Raw genomic sequence first — 23,108 nt, forward strand, 5'->3', positions numbered from 1 at the left:
CCGGAGCTGGTGGCCATGGGAGTGCCGGAGGAAACTGGATTGTTGGGGGGGGGGGGGGGGGGGAGAGACGGGTCGAAACGGTGGTGGCTAGACCTAATACAAGTCACGGAACGGCCTTGTATTGCCGTCTAACGGTGTCCATCAACCCACGCCACGTCTTTCCGGTAGGCGGGCCCCAACTATTGGTTTCACTATTTTCACGATCAAACTGAAGCATCAGTGCTCCGTGTTACACGTTAGGTACAGAACACGTGGTTTTTTTATGCAGTGGTTCAAATATGGTATCAAATTGTTATCCTAACCTCAGTGTGACGGATTTGAGTAAATAACTCGCCTTTTTCTATATCTCGACAATTCCGGCTCCCGGCTCCACCATCCACCACCGCAAGGACATCACCTTGTCCTGGCCGCGCCGGAGCTAGTCGTTGCCGCCAAAAAAGAAAGAGGAGGAAACCACCTCAACCAAGGTGGCATGCCTGCAAGCGGCCGCCACATTGGTTGTCGGCGCCGAGCTGAGCCGGCGTGTCCACTGCACCTTCTATCATACGCTATGTACATCTGTTATTATAAGAAACCAAGTATGTACATCTTCTATCATACGCTCCTATCGACGACGCTGCAGCCGTATGGGAAAAACAAGAGCGCATGCAGATGCAGTTGGTTAAAGGGAAAAAAGGCACATATATTCCACCCAAAGACCATCAGAGTTCTGTTTATTATTTACTGCTGCAAAAGAATGACTTGAAGGACCTCGATCGTTTCTCAAAACAAAGGAAACAAACAAACAACTTCTGGCGACACTTCAATTTATACTAGCACTAGCATGCATCCATGCATGTCGTCGTGTTAGATCCCTTCACAAAGGTGAGTTTCGCCAGATAGCTACTTTCAGCGAAATCGTGTAGGCTACGGTGAGGCCGAGCCCCTCCTTCATTCTCGGTGCCGCTTGCACCTTTGTTAACCATATTTCTGCAAGCGCTAGTGTCCTGCACGCGGGCAAAAAAATACACTTTATCGGCAGGTTTCGATGATACATTACGCAAAGAAATGCTATGAAACAATGTGATCCACACAAACCTGCAGAAGTTGGAGCATTTGCTCCTCGATGGTGCCGCGCATGGCCAGGGTCTCAACATTTATTGGACGGGTTGCACCCATTCGATGCGCGCGACTAATAACTTGTTCCTCCATACTAATAATCAGAGGAAGAAAAAACAACATCCGTCAATAGAGGTCGCTCATACACAGACAACTAGTCACAATGTGATTGGTAATAAGAAATCTTCTCCCAAAAGGGTTACTAGAGTGCCAAACACCACTATGAATACAAATTATCCTATGGGTGAAAGAGGTAAAGCAGGAGAACATGGTGATTAACTTCATAGCATTTGGCAGTCAATTCCATTTCTACATTTATTTACACATCCTAATAAAAAAATGTATCGTGTTTTGTTTTGATGCAGGACCAAAGGATAGTATGTCAGGAATTGAGCAATTAGATTACCTCCTATCCCATATGGGTTCCATCAGAAAAACATGATTCACAAAACTCAAATCAAGACCCAGTGCTGCGGTGCCATCCATCAGTAAAGCCATGCATGTTGGATCCTCTTTATACTTCGTCAATGCACTTCTCTGAAAAGAATTATGCCAATACCCACATCAGTCACTAAATGTTTCGAGAGATATATGCCAATGATTTACCGTATTTTCCCTAATTAGACAGACAAATTTGTTCCATTGTAAAAAGGATGACATTCAGGCCATCAGGGTAGTGGAAGGGAAGGGGACATTACATAGGAAGGGTCAGGGATGAGAGCAAGATGGGGACACGTGGTATACATGATCACCAGCAAGGTTCACCAGGCCGAAAAAGGCCAAAACATTCGGCATATCTAACTTCAATAGGAATGTTTTCTTTTGGGGGAAAGATAAGCACGATAACGACCGAAAGTGCTCTTGTGAGCTCGAGCTCACATGCACCCTTTGCTACAGTACAATTCGAAAAAAAATAGAAAGTTCAAAAGATCTGGTTTTTTTGGCCAACAGACATTGATATGTGTTTCAGATACGTGCAAAATTTCATGACAAAATGACATTCATGCAGGTCACAGCAAATAAAACTAAATCAATGCTCCAAAATGCTTACAAAAACAGTTTTTTGGGAGTATGATTTTTAATTTTTTGCCGAGACATCCACAAATTTCATTTCACCACGAAAATTGGCACCCATGTGAAACACATATCAATGTTTTGTTGCCAAAAAAAATCAGATTCTTTTGAACTATTTAAGTATTTTTTTTCGATTTTACTGTAGCAAGGGTGCATACGAGCTCAAGCTCACATACTCCATGTCTCCATGTCCACGATACAACCAGTTACCTAGATATGTATTACAGGTAGAAGAAAGAAGAATTACATACCTTAGTGCCTAAAGGCATGGGACTGTACATTCCAGCATATGTTATTCCAGCAATAGTTAGCTGAACAGAAGGAGATGATTAATAACCAACTATGTCATACTCTGAAATAAAAGACAAGTATGGGCATTACAATTTACCTGCTGCTCAATCACATGAATATGCTCAAGAAACTGGGAGAATATAATTACTTTGTCAGGCAATGTCTGTGGTAACCTGGTCTGTGGGTTATTATCGTCTTGATAAGACGATTTATTAGCAAGACCAGCACCAGTGGTTACATTCGTGGAGTTCAAATGTTTTCTGTTCGCTTCTCGCAAACTTCTCAACTTCTCGATCAAATAAGCAACTTTGCTGCTTGTCGTTGACTGCCAATCTGGATCCCAATCATCCTGTTGCATACAATGGAGAAAATAAATACTCGGAGAAAAAAGTGCCTGGAGGAATTGCATGGCGTCACATAGTTTTGAGTACAGACCTGCTTATATGAGGGCTGCAATTCAATTAGATCCTTTGGGACTGGCCATTTTGGGTTTGGATTTTCTGGGCGTGCACGAGTTTCGGGAGACTGCATCTCGTAATTGTTGCCACATTCTATGCATTTCTCACTATCTAAAGCTACACAATCATGGCATAGCAGATGCCGACAAGGTGTTATAACAGGTAAGCGGCACCAATCTCGACACCTGAAGGTAGCAATATGAATGTTTGACCAAGTCAGATTATCTGATTGATAGATAACATGCTTTAGTTATTATTTAACACTTTCGTACCTGATACAATCGGTACCATTTAAAAGAGCAAATCTTATGGATTGATATTCCTCTGAAGAAGGATCAAGACCCCCATGCATCAACTCATCCATAGTTTCTTGTATATCATGACCAGCTTCTGCTACTTTAATATGCCCAGCAACACAGCAAGACAACCGGACATTTCTTATAGTAGTAGTACGAAATTTCCACTGCTTGGGATTCAGAAGTGATTCAACATGGGAAGGGTCATTCCAATCAGCCATCAGTATATTCCGGCGAATAGTAACAACCAGCTCATTGTAACTTTTTGCATGCCCCTCACTAAAGTCTACGAATGTTATTCGTTTTATGCAAGGAGGGATGTTTTTGAGATCTGCTTTTCTTGCACTAATCATAGACCTCCGAAGTAGCTCCACAAGACGAATGCGCCCCTCTTCCATTTGAGCCTCAAAGGGCCTATGAATTCCAGACTCCCATGAGTGGTAGTTTTCACCATAAGCTTCTTCATGAAGAAACTTGAGCATGGGGTGAAGATGAGCAACCTGACTAGTTGGTGTGTTCGGTGTAGGCGTACCAGTTAAAATCCACCTGTTTGAAGCAACCAAAGAAACGGCCATCTGCAATTTGTTTGTCAGGGCGAGACTGGAACCTAAAGTGTGCCCTTCATCCAATATTACCCTAAACCAATGGATCTGCTTTAAAACGCTCTTCTTATTTGGTCCCCATTCTGCGCTTAATCTGCTAAATGTGGTTATGACAATATCATAGTCCCAAGCAAGGATGTGAGCAGGCGGCCTTTTATGATCTCCCCATGCATAAACATTAAGTGTATCCGAAGAGACATGACGTTGTATTTGTGTTGTCCAGTGATCAATTAAATTAGCAGGCACAACTATCAAGGTCGCCCTAGATAAATATAACCTCACTAAATCCAGCGGGTTTTCAAGAGCAATTCCAAGTGCAGCCGAGTCAAAGGCCAAATCATCAAGCATAGATGGATAATACCACCGAGTTACACCTTTCTCAATCTTCCTCACAAGACCGAAAGCTTGAAATAACTTGAAATATGGGCGGGCACCCTTGCCTGTGGTTGCACGTGCATCTAGAACTGGACGTGTCAAACCAACTGATTCCATTTCGAGATGTTTCCTGAGAGGAAGCTGTGCCAACCACAATAAAGCCTTCTTGGTTTCCGAGTTGATCAAAGAAATATGATCTTTCAATATGTTTGTGAAAAATGATACATTCTGCTCATTTCCTGGCAGCGCGTCTTTCTTGTAAAATCCTGGCAAATAGGTTATCTTTCTCTTGACATCCCAGGATTCCTCTGAAGCAGTGCATGTCTTCCGTGCAGCATCGGTATTCATACTGCAAAACCATGCCGTGGTAGAATCAAGAACAGTTCCATCTGATAACCTCCGCCACTTTCTGCAACCATCACACTGAACCCATGTCTCACTTAACTCAGACACGGTGCCTCTCTTCCTTTTACTGCCAACTGAATCTTTGCTGTAAGCATTCATGAGGTTTTTCCTAACACTTTTCAAGTTTTTGGTGACCTTTAGTACTTGAGTAGCTGGCGTTGGATGTGGATTGCATGATTCTGGTGACTTCTCACTTGAAACATGCATGTTGATCGTCGATAGACCAGGGTCTACTAACCTGCCTCTCTTTCTTGATGACCTTGTACTGGGAACAGAGTCACCATTATGTGATACCTCACTTGAACATGGATCTTCTTTAACAACATCCTTCCCCATGAGTCTTTTTGATTCAGACAAACTGTTTGAACAGTTGCCGGTGTTGAATTCATAGTATCCATACTTTTTATCTGGTTTATGAGTGCACCACTTTATATCCACCCCTCTTGGAGGTTCTGCTAACGTTCCATGCGTTTTGAGAATAAGAGACAATGCGGTCACTGTCTTCCCTAATCCAGGTTCATCACAGAACATGCCTCCGCAGAAATCGTTTATGGTTGGAGCAATCCCGGTGAATATTTCACCGGAGGTAACATTTATGAAGAAAGGAGAGCCATCCTCAGTACAGAAATTCTTGCACAGAGGATGCGCTAAGGGCTCAGGGTTTTGCTCTCGCCTCAACATCCATTCGACAGCCGCCTCTTGGTGAGGAAAAAGCTTAAGCTTCATGCAAGGCATAATAGAGGCAGCAAGAGTCCTTATGTGATGACAAGTAGCCGCCACTCTTATCAAATCCCCGGGTTTAAGGCGAGTCAGCACCTTACTCAATATATCATCAGGGATAGACCAGATACCTATTTCATCCGATATAACATCTGGTACTATTGTTGTTATCTGCATCCCCTTCTCCACCCTAACACTGGGGAGAACTTTGAAGATTTCGTGCAGGTCAAATGACTTGTCCTTATTCGATACAGATGGTATCTGATGAAGCTCGCAGCCAAGGACATGACAGTCGGTGCAGTTCCAAATATACTGGTCATCAGAATGTGGATTGTCATGAGAAGTCCAATCAAAAGCAAGTAAAGCATTCCTGGCATCCCAGTTGCAACTGCAAAAAGAACATTGCCTTAGACTAGGAGTTAAGCGACATCAACAGGAGGATTGCTGGAAATAGTAAAACGAACCTACTCAAAGGGCTGCTGTACTGATCAACCGTGTGCATGATAAGATAGCTAAACTTAAATGCAGTAACCATCTGGAATAAGGAAGCTACCTTCACTAATTTTTGAAATTCTGCAGGGACAAACCCACAAGCTTCTTATTAATTTGAGTAAAATCATGGTGATGTATCAACACCTGAATTGCAAAAACTTCCATCACAACTTGAGATGCAAGCCAAGTGCATTACTGACTAGGAAGTACAGTACTAGTAAATTTGACGTATTGCGAAGCAGCAAATGCAGAGAACATAGGAGGACCAAATTTTTGATTCCTCAGATCACAGTTGCAGTAACCCGAGTTACACAAGGCAGGGAGCTAATGGTAGTAACAGTGCTAAAGAAATTGATCGCAAAATGCAGAGAACCGACAGTGGCAGCACTAAATTCCCGGCGTGAGAAGCATGTGACCGCGACAAATCCCCACTAAAATGACAGAATCCCGCCTGCCAGGCTCTACGCGTTGATCCGAAGCAGACGATCGATAGTGGCAATTTAAAATTCCACCGGGCAGAGACAGGGGAAACAGACGCAGAGGAAGGGGGGGACGACGGCACTGACCTGAGGTGGTTGAAGACGGCGGCGGCCGCGGAGGAGCGCGAGCGCGGGAACTGCCAGCCGGACCAGGCGGCGACGGGGAGGTACACGTCGACGAGCACCACCGCCCTGGCCTCCTCCTCCGCGTCCCGCGTCACGACGCGGAGCACCCTGCCCTCCACCTCGACGCAGCGCGCGGCGACGAGGGCCCGCAGGTGGCGCACGACGCTGGTGCCCCCGCCGCCGGTGGCCCGCCACTTGGCCGGCCCCCGCGGGGCGAGGCCCGCGCGCCCGCCGGTCGCGTCGTCGGGGAGCGGCGCGCAGGCGGAGAGCGGGCAGGGGGCGAGCGGGCGGAGGGATTTGGAGTCGGCGGCCGGGACGGAGACCACCGCGCGGAGGTACCCGCCCAGCCTCCGGTGCGCGGGCGCGGCGTCCCCGCCGCCCGCAGCCACGACCACGGCCATGGCGGGCGAGTCGGCGGGTCAATTGGTTTAGGGCGGGCGGGCGGTGGCTGCTGCTAGGGTTAGGGCTCTAGTGGTCTCCCATTGGGTCGCCGCCGCGGCGGATCGCGCGGGAATTTCGGGCTGATGGGGGCGGGGCGGCGAGGTGGAGGTGGAAGAGGGAACGGCGGCAGGGGAGGGGAGGGGAGACGAGGGAGGCGTGGCGTAACGACCGGGAGACCCACGCGGGGCGGAGTCTTGAGTGGATCGGGTGTACCCGTGTGGCCCGGCGTGTGCTTATGACCGGTGGGGACGGTACGTTTGCGGGGCCCGATGGCACAGGGATTTTATTATTACAGTATTAGTATTACCGAACAAGGAAATTTTCATTTTCGATTCATCAGATATATCGTCAAAGTGTAGGTTCGACACACTGGCTTCTAAGACTAAATCAGGCAATTCGGTTCCTCCAGCGTCTAAATCGTTAGGTTTGTTCTGTTTTTTTATGTATAGCAAAAGGCGGTTGCAAGGGAAGAAAAAAACATCATAATCTTCAATGTTCATGACCACACTTTGCATCATCACACTATCAATCTTGATTTTCTGAAATCATGAACATTATTTTAAACTCGTGCACATAATTAAAATCGAGATTTTTTTTCAAATTCATGAACACGTGTATAAATTTAAGAAAATCCAAAATAAAGAACATTTTTTGAATTCATTAACATTTTATAAAATTGTGAACATTTTTCTAAAATTTTGATCATTATTTATAAGCTTTCTTGAATCAGTGAACATTTCTATAATCGACGAACAATTTTTTTCAAATTGGTTGACCAATTCTTAAAAATTACGATCTTTTTTATTTACCTATTTATTTGATGTAATAAATAATATTTCAAATTTACGAGCATTTTTTGTATCTAGCAATATATTTATAATTTAACGAACATTTTTTGAAGTTCATCGACATTTTCTCAATCAGCGAACATTTCATGAATGAATAAACTACTACGTATATTTCTGTAAGTCACAAACAGGTGTTGATTTTTACAATATTTTTGAATTCACGAACATTTTTTTACTTGTCGAAATATGTTTCAATTCCATTAACATTTCTAATACATGAACTATTTAAACAATCATGAACATATTTTGATATATGGATTTTTTTTCGATATTTCAAACATTTTCATATGTAAGCAAACATTCTTTTACAAAATCGTGAACATTTTTTAATCCCCAAACATTTTATGAATTATTAGATATTTTTGTTTCAAAATTATCCTTTTTTAATTTTAAGGACTTTTTGAAGTCCCGTATAATAAACCGAAAGCAGAAAAAGAAATTGCAAAATAAAAACAGGCCAACCGGACATGGGCGCGCTGCGTGTTCTGCCATCGCGCAGAGCGCATTATAGGTTGTCCCTACTGCATGGACCGGCCCAGGTAAGAGATTCCCGTGTGTAAAATTTTGTAACTTTGAGACAATTTCCGTGACGTACCGTCAGAAGTAATAGCCCCTTTATTATTAGATATAGATTAAACCTGGTCATAACAATTACGCGTTGTGGTTTTGCACGCGTGGAAGTAAAGCCAAAAAGTTTTGTAAGTACAAAGAAGAAAAACCCATAGTTTCACTAGAATTTTAGAGTTGTTGTTTTGGACAAGACTCAAAAAACGCATGCATACTCTATAAGTTGCACTACGACTCTGACGGTTTTTAAATTAAAAACAACTAAAATCTAGGTAGCACTGTGGTTTTACTTTCATGTTTCTAGGTTTTATGTAATTTAGAATTCATATAATTTTTTTAGGACTTCTCTAGAATATTCATGAACATATATTTCTATTATTTTGTTTTAGTAGTATTTTAATCACGTAGTAATGTGTAAGAATACCTATCATAGTGTACTTAAATTCTTCTTTGAGTGAGGTGAGGAACCAAATCTAGACGTCTTCAATATATGAAGGTTCAAGAATGTTTATTTTTCATGTTGAAACACCAAACTTTCACTTTTGAAAGAACAGAAGGATCATTGCATTAAGTAGACGATACCCCTCGCGTTGCTGCCAGAATTGGTCGATGAAAATTTGGGTTGATAACAAGTGGACCAAACTTTAAAATATTTGATTATGTATAGTCATAACAATATTTACTGATATAAATAGAACAATAAAATGGGAAATAAAATACATGCATGATTCAATGTTGTCGATGGTCTCTTCACATGCATGATTGCATGTTGAGGTGTGCCTTATGGTGGGGTGGCATGCTTGCAAGTTAAGATAAAATCAGTTAGTGAGGATGACTCTCTTATGTATAGATGATACTAACCATATGTCCATATCATACAATCCCCACGTATTTTCTTGCCATGTTAGATATGGTTTCAAACGATCTACAACAGGCCTTCCAAGTGTTGAAGTCAAGTCAACAAAAAATGCAATAAAATTAAACCCATTAATTTTGTAGGTAGTTTTACAAAAAATAAAATAAAGGTATATATTCTAGAAAATTGGGCATATTTCTAAGGTGGTACTAACATTTTGACTTTTTGAGGTTCAAAAAGTAGAAACAACAGAAATGTTAGATCATGCCATGAGTTTATAAGAAGGTTTTTTATTTTATTTTTCTGCAATCAGAAATTCAAAGAAAGTTTTGATGGCTGCTCTAGAATGTTCATGAACTTTCACCATTTATGTATTTGCTTTTTACTACTAATATGTTTTTTACACACAAGACTGTGATGTGTGAGAAGAATTTTCATGCATAAAAAATTTACCTTTAGTGTGGCAAGTAACCAAGTAGACGATTTAGATACATGAAGGATCAAGAATGTCCGTTTTCCCGAAATTTATCTTCTCTCTTTCACGGGGACCTTTTATATCCTTATAAGAATACTAACATATCATCATTTTCACATGACTATCATGTACGAGAAGCGATGCCCACCATTCAAAAATATTTTTAGAGTGCAGGGGAATCAAATACTTTTAGGAGTATGTAGTTTTGATATACGACTGACAAAAATACGTATGACAGGCGACAGGCGGTCCGTTCGATGATCCTTCGTGGCGCCAACTTGTCTAGTTCTCATTCCTAGTTTTCTTCATGAGGATCCAAGCTGCATGCGTTGTCTATCGCGAGTGTAATGTTGTTCTGCAGACAATAGGGTTCTTTTTCTTTGATCTTCAGATCCATCCCAATGTCATTTTTCCGTTGCTTCCTGCTAAATCCAAATCAAGCTAGAAATTTGCTGGATCTTTCAAGAAAAATATGTATGCTTTTGAAGTTGGAATAGCAAATCTTCACTTTTTAAACAACTAAAGTACAACTTTTTGTTTGAGGGGAGCTGAAGTACAACTTTGTGTGGATTGAGTCACCGAAAATCCATGGTCACTTCCGCAAAAACAACAATATTCATGTACGCATTTATTTATTACATTAACTCACGTTGCAAATATTACATCAAACTTAGGACATCATACGAAAGACCATTGATACCTCAAAAAAAAAAAAAACCATCGATACCTGCATATAGCTCAACAACGAACAAATAACGTTTTTTTTCACCTAAAAGGCGAACGAACAAACGCTTTTTTTACCGTGCAATCAAAGCGCCGAAATGAACCACACGCTAATTTTTACGTACACACGCTTCTTCTTCTTTTTTTTTCATGCGCGTTTACGCTTGGCGCACGTACGTGGTCGTGAGTCAGGACCTACTCAATTTGGCTGGAACTTGGACCTGATGCTCTCCACCACGCCGCCGTCGATCCGCAGCGCCCGGGCCAGCACGTCGGTCGGCACCGCCGGCGCCGCCCCGAACATCGCCTCGCCGAGCCTCTGCGTGCCGGGGAGCTGGCTGTCGAACGCCGAGATCGCGACGGCGGGCGCCTCGCCGACGCTGCGCTCGTAGTGCATCATGCTGCGCGGGAACACGAAGACCCCGCCCTTGGGCACGGCCCGGGTGATGTGCCTGCCGGCGGTGGTGACGAACCCCACCTCCAGCGTCCCCTCGGCGACGAAGAGGATCTCGGTGGCGCGCGGGTGCGCGTGCGGCGGGTTCGTGCCGCCCCACGGCGCGTAGTCGACGCGGGACATGGACACGCCGAGGGTGTTGAGGCCCGGGAGCCTCTCCGCGTCCGCCGCGGTCACCACGGAGCCCATCGGGTTGCCGCCGCCGTACACGTCGGCGGCGCTCGCCAGCCCGGCGTAGAAGAAGTCGTCCGCCGTCACGTTCTCCGCCTGCTTGCATGGGTACCCGTTCACCCTCAGCGCTGCACGCACACGCACACGCACGCATGCGTTCAGGTCAGTGGTCGATCGTTCGTGCATTGCATGCACAATGAAATGAGAATTGGTGGTCAGTCACTCACGGCCCTCGACGGAGTTGTAGTCGGCGACGCAGAGGTCCTGGAGCATGCCGGGGTCGCCGGCGAGCGTCGACGGCGCGGCACGGAGCGCCAAGAGGGCGGCGACGAGGACAACAAAAAGCTTGGCCATGACCACTAGTTGGTCCCTCGGTCCTTGCACCTCGCTTGCTCGTGAGCTGGTGAGCAACTTTCGGCCTGGTGAAGAGGGGGTGCTTGGAGGTGGTATTTATAGATGTGATGGTAGTAGGTTAAGCCCTAATGAAAACCGTCTACTGTATCTGTCATGTCTCATGTGATCATTACAGTTAATGAGAGCAATCAAGTGTGAGCTAGAAGAAGAGGAGGCTACGTACGTACGAGCTTGATCGATCGTTTGGGTTGGTGGAGTTTGTTAGGCGACGTAGTACGTGGGAGGTGCGACGGTGAGCAGTGCTTAATACTTTTACTTGCAAGGACAAAAAGTGTTGCTTGTCACGTTACACTGACGGTGCAAACCATATCGTACGTACCAACTATCCATGCAAAACCGTCACGCATGCATGCATCTTATATACTCCCTCTGTATATACAAATATTTTGGTACAGAGTAAGCTAGTCTCTACTATTAAAGGAATCTGCCGTCGTCGTGATGATTCGACCTCGTACGATTCTCACTTCCTCCCGCTAGCTCTTTCACCGATTTTTTGCATCCCTTTGTAAATCAGACGATTAAATAAAGAAAACAACCGGTTCATATAAAAAAGACCCTACCTTAACAAAAATATAATCCTCACCACCCCGCGCACGTCTTCCCCATGGCTCGCTCAGCCCCACGCCCGCCCGCAGCCCCGCACCCGCACCCGCCCCCCGCCCCCGCCCCCGCCAGCCCGCCGACGCCCCACCCACCCCGACCCCCTCGCCGCCGGCGAACCCAGCCCGTCGAATCCCGCGTGAGGCGGCTCTTACGGCGTAGTGGAGGAGGCTGGAGGTAGGTCGGGGAAGCCGGTTGCTAGAGAGGAGAAACTGGCGCTCCTCTTGGTCCTCCTCCTTCCGACGGCACACGCGGTAGGAGACCACGAATACAGCTGCTCCGACGTGGATCCAGCGACAGGGTGGATCGATCGAGGCGGAGGAGCAGGAGGCGGCGCAGGTCGTGGCCGACATCGAGTCGATCCAGGCAGCCACCTAGATGGCGGCCGCCGCGGCCACCAGAGACGTGCTCGTTGCTGTTACTCCAGGAGGCAATGGGGGCCTGCTTGGGTTTGGGGGCGTGTCCAAGTCGGTGTCCTTGGCGCCGGGTACGCTCCAGGACCCTTCATCGTACAAGGACGGCGGTGGTGCCCGGAGCTGGAGCACCGGCAGGAAGTGCCTCGGCGCTGTGATGACAGGTCGTCTGCGGCAGTGGCAGCAGTGGCGAGCTCGCCTCTGGGGTCGTCGCTGCGGATGGCGAAGCAGATGCAGGCCGAGGCTGGGGGCTGGTTCATGGAGTTCCTGGAGTCCCCGTTGGAGCCTGGGCAATAGAAGAAGAACCGGTGCGGCACTCGCAAGTCAGCGGCGGCGCAGAACTTGTTAGACGATCACGTCGTGTGCACTGAAGAACACTGAAGCTGTTCTTCGGTTGAAATTAAAATTCGTTATTCTTTCCACATGATAGGATAGAACATAGAAGAACATGTTGAACCAAGGGAGATGATGACTCGAGATCCCAACGCAAGGTACATACATGTACGTTCCCTTTAAATTTCAGTATCCAACATATTATGTGGTGTAAACAAGCCCGAGGCTACACCATGGCGTGAGATGTGAACATAAATTCCTTTGTTGAATGTAGATGCTATGCTACTGTTCAGCAGTGTTTGTTACTGTATCTATAGGTTGGCCCAGGGCATGGATCGATCATGCATATACCATTAAACATATGTATCTGATTTTATTTTATTTTGTACATACCTGCCTGTACATACCTTGCTATAAATTTCAGTATCCAGTGTTGAGGGCAGGAAGAAGAACGGGTTGCTAAATGCCCATTTTTCTGCCATTTTCATCTCTTTTTTGAAGAATGAACATCAAATAGTGCAACATGCCTAGTAGTTTGATTGAACTGCAGTATGTGCAGGAACTAGGTATCATATACTTTATTTATTTTGAAACAGTGGATTCAGTTTTATTCATTCTTAGGATGTGGCGCCATTCTATTGTTTGCTAGCACACTCTGTTGAATGGCTTCTTTCGACCATACTGTTGATGAATATGAGCAACTAACTATCAAAGTATGAAGTCACTATATGAAGTTACTACATATGTGCCTACCAACAACAAATGAATGGAAGCGTATGTTCAGAAATCACTAATCACATGGTCATAGGAGGCGATGAGTTGAAGCTACACGACATGTTCACGAGTCCAATTGTTATGCGAGTGAAGGTAAAATAATGAAGAAAGGAAATTTGACTCAAATCATGAGACGACTACATTTTTAGCTTTCAGCTAATTAACTACAAAAGTAACCTAAAGTTGTTTTCATACCATGTGCATCTCATTTTGTATTTCAAAAAATAGATTCTGATAAGATAGCTATATGGATATTTCGTTTCAGTAGCACCTGAGCTAAATCCATTATGTTGCAAATAAGAGCTTAAAGTCATTTATGAAGAAGGTCTTGACCTATTGGTGGCCTATGTAGGTTTTCGAAATTTTTTGATTGGATTGAATTTGAGACGACTCGAAGGAGCATATCATTTTGAAGGTGGTTAGTTATTAAGTTTTGTTGGGCCGACCATTCTTCCATGAATTAGTTTCATTTTTGAAGCTGGTCTTTTCCTATTTCTCACATAGTTTCACATTTAAGATGACAATGTGTGTTGTGAATCTGCTGGCAAGACATCTGATGCATTAGTTGGAAACATAATCTTTGATTTAAGAGGCATATAGTATTTGCCCAACGCAAAATCTTGGGATGTAATGTATCTTTATGCTCGCTTTGAAATGCGGTTGTCGATACCAAATATCAGATCAGATCATACCGTGTTTGTACTTCGAGGCTCAAATATTGGTGCAAGGTGTGAGCGATGTAGCCTCACGTCCTCACCGACGGTCGTGAAATATGTGCACGAGTTTAAAAAAAATGTTCACGCTTTCAAATATGCGCACGAGTTAATTTTTCATCTTCATGATTTCATGAAATTAAAAATCATAGTGTACCTGAGTGATGCAACAAAATTTGTTCATGACCATTGGAGAATATGATTTATTTTTTGTCAGTTGCAACGCACGTACCATTTTCTAAACTAAAAAGAAATGAAGGGAGTACATGCTCTTTTGCTAAAATCTTAACTTTTATTAAAATTAAGAAAATTCCCACGTTTAACCATATTGTCAATGTTTATTAAAATGGATATATAAATTGATGCATAATGACATATGAAGCACGTTATGCCTATTTTTTCGCCAGGCGCAACGCACGGGCATTTATACTAATAATATATCTCTCCCTAATAATAAAGCACCGACGGCTTCTGTCGTCCGTCGTGGCTATTTTGCATAAAAGTCCCTGTCTTCTTTAATAATTAACCCGTAGTCTAATTTTTAGTCACAACCGAACCGTTTTTTTTGTGTTTTTCAAAAAACTTCCTGATGTTTCATGTAATCAACCCGCTCTCCGTATTTAAGTCAGTCGAAACGTTTTTTTCGTTTAACAAAAAAACCTGACTTTTCAGTTAATCAATCCACATTTTATCTAAAACAAAATTAGCCATATATTTTAAACCATAACTCCGATTTTAACATATTGTATATGAAATTTGATTAAATAATATGTGTAGAATCTAAATAGGATGTTATTTTGAGCTGTTGAATACTTCTTAAATAACTTAATCTGTAGTGCACGGTCCTTTTGTTTCTCTCTTTCCGGCGACGATACGAATTGCAATAAACATCCATTAAATTAAAATCAAATTGAGAGAAAAGAAAACATCGTTAACCACACATGCACACCGTTGGAAAACCTCGTGGAAAGAAATAACATATTTCTCATCTTATTCTGAGTGACTGTACATTCAAACGCGTTTTCGTTGTGTGAGCACTGAGGCCATAGTCGGCAACACAAATGTGATGCCATATGAAAATATATTGCGTTCAGAGCGTGTGTTATTTTCTTTTTCGTTGCAACGCACGGGCTCTTTTGCTAGTACATATAAGTATGGCACACGTCTTTAGTTATACTCAACGTATGTGCAGCAAGGACGACACGATGCATGCCTCTTTCGTTTTATTATTACAAGATGACGTGCACGTTCACATGTATTTTGTGCACGGGCCTATTCGCCTAAACGCAAAGTGTGCAGTACGTACTAAGGTCTAGCAGAGTTGCAATATTGGACCAATTAATCGTGCTAATTAACCATTAAAACAAAAAAAATGGGCTAAAACGGCACCCGTAAAGTTGCTATATGCCTCTAGAACACCATAATTTATGAAAGGCGCTCCATATACAACCTTGTAACCTTTATCTCTACTATTAAAAGCATAAAAAGGCAGATCAGACTAAACGTATTAACCGTTGATTACCATATCTAATGGTCTATAATCTTGAATAACGAAACAACGAAACGATATCGTAACCCCACTACTCTAATCCTTACCGCTTCGTCTCTCCTCTCTGCAATCCCAACAACACGTATTTCGATGTTCACCAACCGCTCTTCCCGGCACCCCCACACCGCTTGCCGCCGCTCTGCTTTGTCCCACCTGGCCCCTCCCGACGCTGGCCGCCGCTCCGTCCCGCCCCACCCGTCCCGCTGCTTGGCTCTGCCGCCCCTGCCATGCCCCTCCCGTCACTTCGCTCGCGTCGCAGAAGGAGGGGGCATGAAGACGAGGTGTGGTGTGTGCGCTACCATGAGATGCATCGACAGAAGAGGCGAAGGACGGTGATGGAGGGACTGTCGCTGGCGGCGGGGTGTACTGCCGTCGGAGACATGTTTGAGGACCTGCTGCATCATTTGTTGGTGTTTATACTTACATATGTGGTCGTGTTCGGTCGTCTGTCGACCTTGCCGACGCCATCATCGCGTACATGCACTTATGAATGCAAATCGTCTCTTGGATGGGTCAGAGTTCTCACGGAGAGTTGTTCGGATGTGCGTGCAGGTACAATAGGTTCAGGGAGTTTGGTGAGTCAAAGCAAGGTTGTTCTTGCCAAGGTGTCATCGGGGGTGCCTTGCCGTCGGTGCGCTGGTCGGACTCTGCCGATCGGTTCCTTCAGCGCCGGTAGCCTGGACACATGCTACCTCATACAAAATCAACCGCGCGCGTTCCCGATCTTTCCTTTGTGCTTAGCCATCGTAACGGCCTAACTGATCGATCTTTCCATTGTTTTTGGTGTACTACAGATCCGGTCCTAATGCCTAGGGAACCGGGAGTCGGGAATAGGCGGCAGCGGCGATGGGTAGCCACCGGGAGGCGCTCTACTCGCTGGCCGTCTTCGAGTTCAACCACATTGGTGGCACCAATCACAACCGTGACTTGTGAACTGACACTGCACTGTGCGCGCGTGGGGCGACGCTCGGCCATGTCGACGCACTCCGCAAGCTCGGTCACTGCCTTCGAGACGGCTACGACGTGTGATGTTCCTTGCTCGATGGGCGCCACCGCCTCTTCCAGGAGAACGCGCGGGAGCTCGCCGCCGTGGTCACCACCTCGGCCTCGCTGCTTCACGTAGCCGACAGCAAGGCCTCGCGGAGGCATTCGTGCTTGCTCAGCGACTTCGGGAGCCATGCCGCGATTTCCAGTGCTGCGCCGCCGTCGCCGTAGCCGGCGAGGCGCATGCCGCTAACTCGTTCCTTATCCAGTGGTTCGCGTCGCATCGTTGTAGCATTCCTGAATCTCCCATACAAAGGTAAGAAATATTCTCCCTCTCACAGAGTCATTTTTGTGCACTTCCTTTCTAGCTGGTTGTTGCATTCTATATAGCTGAGATACATCGTTTTACTACATGACGTTCAGGTGTAGCTACCATTAGCCTTACTAGAGCAGAGCACATTTCACAGGAATTTCATCATAAACATCATACCCACATACACTCGGAATACAGCATTCTTCTCTGGAATTTGAGTTTTTCAGAAGGTTCAAGTTCTGAGGATGAGCATATCAATGGTACTCATCTACTAATCCGGAGCATATTTTCCCTGATTTTCAAGACTGTTATATCAGGTTAGGTTATCGATCAAACTTCAATACAACAATTCAACAAGGTGTCGGTAGCCTTATCATGATAGTGCTGATCCTTGACCTCCCACGTCGCCCCCGTAGATGACGGGGAGGAACCTAGCCACCGTCGAGCACCAACCCTACCCCTCCCCTCCCCTCCCCTGCCGTCGCCAGGAAGCATGAACAGGAGAAGCCCGGCGAGCATCAGCGGTGAAAGGGATCTCCGCCCCCCTTTGCGCATAGATCCGGCGCGGGCCGGAGTAGATGGGTTAGGGCGTCGTCATTTGGAGGCTCGCAGCGGCGCAACTCGACTCCTGACAGTTCCTTCTGGCAGCATGTTGTGTGCCTAATCACTGCAGGTGGCGTGCGTCTTTTGTTGGCGGTGGCGGTGACCTGGCCTAGATCCATCGCCTCGCAGCGGCGAGGGCTGCACTCGGCATGGACCGGTGGCGGGTGTTGTCTTCAGCACGATGGTGGCCTGCGGCGAAGGTGGACAGGGGCAATACATGTGCCATGGAAGGCTCACTGGAGGTCCTCGGAGTTCCCGTCGGCTGCGGGTCGGGGTGGTATGACCGTTGGTGAAAATCACGCTGAGTTCGGTCTTGGCGGACGATGGCGGCATCTTTGACGTCATTTTCGTGTCGAGGCATCATCGTTACGGTTTGCTTCACTTTGCTTGGGCTGTTTTAGAGGAAACCCTAGCTCTGGTTCTCCCGGATATGATAGTGATGGAGTCTTCCGTGGCGTTCTCCCTCCGGAGGGCATTGTTTCGGAGCACGTGTTGACTGCGGGGCAAATACCGCATCGACGGCGGCAGGGCTCGGCGGTGTGGCGTAGTGGGGTCTCGGCGATAGATGCATGATGATGGATGGGCTGAGGGAGGTGGCGTTGTTTGGCGTCGTGGCGGCATCGAGGGCAGGCCTGGCAAGGTGGATGCGTGAGTACCTACTTCAAAGATGGATCGATGGCACACGGTGGTGACGACCCTTGCAACGTGCACATGTGGTGCCCGCTGAGAGTGCGTCGGACCGGTGTGTGCCCAGACCCGGCAATGCGTCTTGGTTCGAGCCTCATGTTTTAGATGTTAGGCTTTGGTGTGACGTCTTGGTATTTGACTCAGACAATGCGCACCCCTTCATCAGGTGGATAAGAGTAGCGATATATTAGCGACATATGTTGCGAAGATAACGACTTTAGACTTACTGATGTTTTACTTTGTAAGGTCTTTGTGAATAATTAATAAAATGATAGTATGCACGGTCAGATGCAGAGGACGGGGTCATCCTCCTTTTTTTAAATCTACACCGCGAGATCTTAGACCATACAACTCCGTGCTAATGTTTCATATTCCTCTTTTCCACTATTTTCTCAGAGCAGAATCTTATATAAATGACCTAATTTTGACCTAACTACAATCACAGCTGACAGATATCACTCTATCATCACCATCAAGGTTCACAAATTGACTTAATAGCATGTATTTTCCCCTATCATTTTTTCCTGTTCATCAACCAATGAAGTAATGAGTTGTTCGAATGAACATCGTGTATACAATTTCAAATAATGTCCAACATGGTAAATAGTGACTGGTATCCCACTATATGCATATGAAATTAAATAGGTTTCTACTAATTCATAAATATAGAAATTTATGTCAATTGATTTAATTTTGATATAAGCTTTATGCAAGTTTGTGATTTCCGAAGTAGTGGATCCTACGAGGTTTCAAACTCGCATAGTATATGGAAGATGCTACAATAATTTTTTAGAGAAAAGGCTTCTGCCGAGCCTCAAAGAGGACTCACACATAACCCTGACTTTGAATTAACAAAACCATCAACCGATCAGGATTACAAAGATAGTACAAAGAAGAGAAAACAAAGCAGAACAAAGATACAAAATGCTAAAGGAACGACTCAAAGGAAACAACATACACAATTGCCAACAACCACCGCAATGCCAAACCAGCTAACCAAAGCAAAACCATCATGCTTGTATCGCGCCACTCACTGCAATCAACTGGTCCAGCAAGAGCAACACAAGGTGTGTCTTTGCCGTCGTAAAGGCCACAACCCTTTCACCCGGGCTCGACGGGTGTTGCACCGTCGACCGGTAGAGAGGATCCACAAGACCCCAGACCAAGGCGTTGAGCGACCATAGGAGAGCAGCAGAAACATACCCATAGGAAACGGAACCAATCGCTAGAGCGCTGCCGCATGCAGCCGCAAGACAAGATGATGGCCGCGAGTCATTGATCGGAGCCGAAGATCCATGGAGGAGGCCGAAGAGGGGCAATACCAAACATTGGTCGAGGATTGGAACCGCCAGAGCCCAAGGCTCCCACTAGAAAGTGTATCGCCGACGCCAGAAAAAGGAACACCGTTCCCCTGGTCCATCCACATTGGTGGCAGGGACCCTGTGCAACATGGACAACACAGGTTGGCTGTCACTGAGAAGATCAGGCTGCCACACATCGACACTGACCCACCACCAGCTCCACCCCACACGAGCAATCCTCAGAAGGCGCCTTCAAGAAGGAGCACGCATCGAGTACCAACGTCGTCCAAGCAAGGGGATGTAGGGTTTCACCTGTGCTCAAGGGAGGGTGGAAGGGGGAGAAACCACGCCAAAGCCTCCAGGAAGGGACACGTCGTCTTTGGTATGGCTGCTGCACTTGCCAAGGATTTCCCTTGGAATCCCTCCCTTTGGTATCTGCCTGTCGATGCTCCGAAGACGACAACCGAAGCCACTAGGAGCCCGAGCACGAACGGAACGGAGTAGATCGGGGTCGGGGATGAAGCTCCTCCATGATGCACAAGCACACCCGGGCGGGGTCGTCGCAACGCCAGCGAACACCACCCCCAACGCACGCATGACCAGGAAACTAGCCCAGCAATACCCATGCATAGGCCACACCGAGCACCGCCCATCGGAGCTGCCGCGCCGGACGCCGAGGCCCTCAACGAATACGAAGGCGCTCGATCCCCACTGCCAGCGTCCTAGATGCCGCACGCTCGAGCTGGCGAGCACCTCTAGTGACGACGGAGGGGGAGTGGGAGGGTGGAAGTGTGACATTGACCTATGGTTTGCCCCCCGAGTCACCTCAGGGGAGGCGATGCGAGGGAGGAGGGTGGGGCAGGGCAAAGCTTCATGGATGACCAGTGACTGTTTTCTTGTGCAACAATCATTGCATAGAGAATTGCTAGTAGATGTATTTTCATTAGAATTTAAAGATCTGCATATTCAAAATTTGAAATCGAATGAGACGTGCATTGCACGTGCAAACTTACTAGTATCTCAAGAATGTGAAAGCTTTACCCCTTAAAAAATGTGAAAGCTCGGTGTGAAGCTCGCTCAAAATCGTAATCGCCTGTGCAGGAGGGAAGTTTCAGCTTCCTCCTCATCGCGCCACGGCTGAATTTTGAAGATGTGGAACCTGCGATGCACCACAAGCGAGCAACCAACTAGGCATTAATACCAAATGTTGCTCCATTGGATTTTTGCGGCGGCACATTGGAGGGACACCATCCGACATCATCTCCCGCTTTTTGTGTGAGCAGGCTGGAAGGCGATCGAGGGCAACAAAGTTTCTCATTGCGAAGTGTGCCCATTGATGGCTCTCACAGTGGCCAATAGAAGGCTACCACTTCGCCCTCCTTTCCCCTACCTAACTCACGCCCCCTCCTCCCCCCGAATCCGCTCTCTCCCCCACTCCAAGCCACCTTGACGCCATGGTGCAGCAGTACAAGCCGTCCCTCACCTCCAACTTCGGGGATGACGAATCAGAGCCGGGTGAACCGGATCTGCTATTGCTACATTGACAACAATACGACATGTGATCTAATTTTGAAGATCTCGTCGTGACAAAGTGAGTGATGAAAACGGGTCATTAATTGAGATAACGGTTTGGAAGATAAATCTTTTTAAAATACAAAATCAAAAGTATATTTAATGATATAAGAGCAACTCTAGCAGACCTCGCATCCCGCCGGCCCGCAAAACGCGTTTGCAGTTCACGCAAAACCACTTTTGCGGGCCGACGCGGGCTGGCACAGATGCAGGCCCCGCATAATGGACCCGTAAACAAGTATATTCACGGAATATGCTTTTCTAGGGATCGGCTTCTGCGGGTTCTGATCTGGCGCAGCTCCTCCCGGCCCGTAAAACTTAGATTTCCAACTTAAATTGATCTAGCACAATGCTTTTCTTTGCTTTTGCAACAACATTATAGATACAAAAGATATCACCAATTCTTGGCTAGAATAGCAAAACCAAAGAAAACAAAAACCACAAGTATGCATTTCAGAAGATTTCCAACTCCCATAACTCCTCCCACTAGTTGAATCAATATCTTCTCCATGCACTCATTGGTGATCTGCGGATTCTTGATCTTGCTTTCTTCATCCTTTATCTTTGGTTCCAAAGAAGTAGGCATTGCTTTCCCTCTAGTTGCACATGCAGCCGCATCATTGCCTTCGATTGTACTAAGGAGTGCACTAACATCTATTAAGTTTCTTTCTATCAACAAATCAATGTCTTGGCCTTCCCAAAACCAAAATGAGCATCCATCGTCCTACACAAAAGAATGAGGAAGCTCGAAGTGAGCTACCGCAATTGAACTAAAGAATGAGCTATGAAACGAGCTACCGCAAGTGCACGTACCCCGTCATTTTCGCATTTGTAGAACACCCATCCGGGGTGCGTTGGCGTGCCCGAAGTGAGCTGCAACACTTGGCGTCGGCAGTCGTCGCACTTTATGAGCGGCATCGGCAGGTCACAAAGACGTTGCGCGAGCGCCGAGCCCAGTGGACGGCCGGACGAGTCCATGCCCGCAAACCTTCGGCGGCGGCGGGCGGACGAACCCGTGCCTACATGCGGCGATACGACCTTGCCTGGGATGTGGGAGAGGCTCCCCGACCACTCCATCGCCTCGGGCAGCAACTGGCGGCCGGAAAAAGACAAATCCGGCGATGAAGTGCCGCAGATCTGTAAATCCGGCGGCCCTCCGACGAAGGGGGGAAGGGAGGGGAGGCCTCATGCGCGTGGCGGCCTTCCGGCGTGCTCCTGCCGGCTGCTGTCGCCGGAATCTTGGGCGCCGGCCGGCGGTGGCGCGAGGGGGAAGAGGAGAGGTGGTTGGTGGGAGAAAGCGCGGGATGAAATGTCCCTCACCAACCGCTTCCGCATATATGCAGGGCACCACAGCCGCGAGGGGAAAACCCGCGTTTTCCCGGATTGGGGTCGGGAATTTGCCGCGTCCCCAAAAATGTTTTGCGGGCCGAGACGAGCTGCGGGGTCTGATCGGGCTGGCTTTTCCGCCCCGACCCGCATTTTGACGGTTATTTTATGGGTCGCGGCGGGGTGCGGGGTCTGCTAGAGTTGCTCTCATACTTATGTAATGTTGCATACATGCAAGAAAGAGATGGAAAGGAGCCAGCGCACGAAAAGACTAATATGCACCGCCGCTCCCTAGTGAAGTCATTCAAACTGATACAAAATAACTTACAAGGTGGAGTTACGTTAATCTGCTTCATAAAAGACCATAGCTGTAGCATTCCTAATACATTTTTAAACCACTGCATACATTAATTAGGACAAAAGATTACGATCGTCATTAAAAAAAATTCACTAATGATGAGGATCCCGTATAACAATCCATTAACTCTATGATTTAAACAAATCATAGCAATCTCATAGGTCACCTTGTTCTTCTTGATTTAAACAAATCATAGCATTCTCATAGGCCACCTTGT

At 46.4% G+C, this 23,108-nt stretch overlaps 2 protein-coding genes and 2 pseudogenes across 2 annotated transcripts; 2 read left to right on the top strand and 2 right to left on the bottom strand.

The window, feature by feature from the left end:
* Positions 1-661: 661 nt before the first annotated feature.
* Positions 662-6,817, bottom strand: LOC123442181 (F-box protein At3g54460). The gene is made up of 8 exons (XM_045118250.1): positions 6,378-6,817; positions 3,194-5,707; positions 2,899-3,106; positions 2,561-2,812; positions 2,424-2,483; positions 1,505-1,635; positions 1,078-1,192; positions 662-986 (listed from the first exon to the last, which is right to left on the bottom strand). Exons 1-8 carry the CDS (start codon positions 6,815-6,817, stop codon positions 819-821), a joined length of 3,888 nt encoding a protein of 1,295 aa, XP_044974185.1. The 3' UTR covers positions 662-818.
* A 3,215-nt stretch (positions 6,818-10,032) lies between these two features.
* Positions 10,033-11,360, bottom strand: LOC123440946 (germin-like protein 1-4). Its single transcript, XM_045117483.1, has 2 exons — positions 11,179-11,360; positions 10,033-11,079 (listed from the first exon to the last, which is right to left on the bottom strand). The coding sequence occupies exons 1-2, from the start codon at positions 11,303-11,305 to the stop codon at positions 10,526-10,528; spliced, it is 681 nt and encodes a 226-aa protein (XP_044973418.1). The 5' UTR covers positions 11,306-11,360; the 3' UTR covers positions 10,033-10,525.
* Positions 11,361-11,969: 609 nt separating this feature from the next.
* Positions 11,970-12,759, top strand: LOC123442182 (annotated as a pseudogene).
* Positions 12,760-16,082: 3,323 nt separating this feature from the next.
* Positions 16,083-17,170, top strand: LOC123442183 (annotated as a pseudogene).
* Positions 17,171-23,108: the final 5,938 nt, after the last annotated feature.

The sequence above is a fragment of the Hordeum vulgare genome, chromosome 3H, assembly GCF_904849725.1.
Source record: "Hordeum vulgare subsp. vulgare chromosome 3H, MorexV3_pseudomolecules_assembly, whole genome shotgun sequence".
Classification (NCBI taxonomy): Eukaryota; Viridiplantae; Streptophyta; class Magnoliopsida; order Poales; family Poaceae; genus Hordeum; species Hordeum vulgare.

Excerpts from the sequence above, each read along its gene's own strand:
- LOC123442181 (XM_045118250.1), bottom strand. The coding sequence starts at position 6,817 with ATGGCCGTGGTCGTGGCTGCGGGCGGCGGGGACGCCGCGCCCGCGCAC. Across the intron at positions 5,708-6,377 it reads GCCGTCTTCAACCACCTCAG|TTGCAACTGGGATGCCAGGA; the intron begins GTCAGTGCCGTC and ends TTCTTTTTGCAG. Across the intron at positions 2,484-2,560 it reads TTCATGTGATTGAGCAGCAG|CTAACTATTGCTGGAATAAC; the intron begins GTAAATTGTAAT and ends CCTTCTGTTCAG.
- LOC123440946 (XM_045117483.1), bottom strand. The coding sequence starts at position 11,305 with ATGGCCAAGCTTTTTGTTGTCCTCGTCGCCGCCCTCTTGGCGCTCCGT. Across the intron at positions 11,080-11,178 it reads CTACAACTCCGTCGAGGGCC|CGCTGAGGGTGAACGGGTAC; the intron begins GTGAGTGACTGA and ends GTGTGCGTGCAG.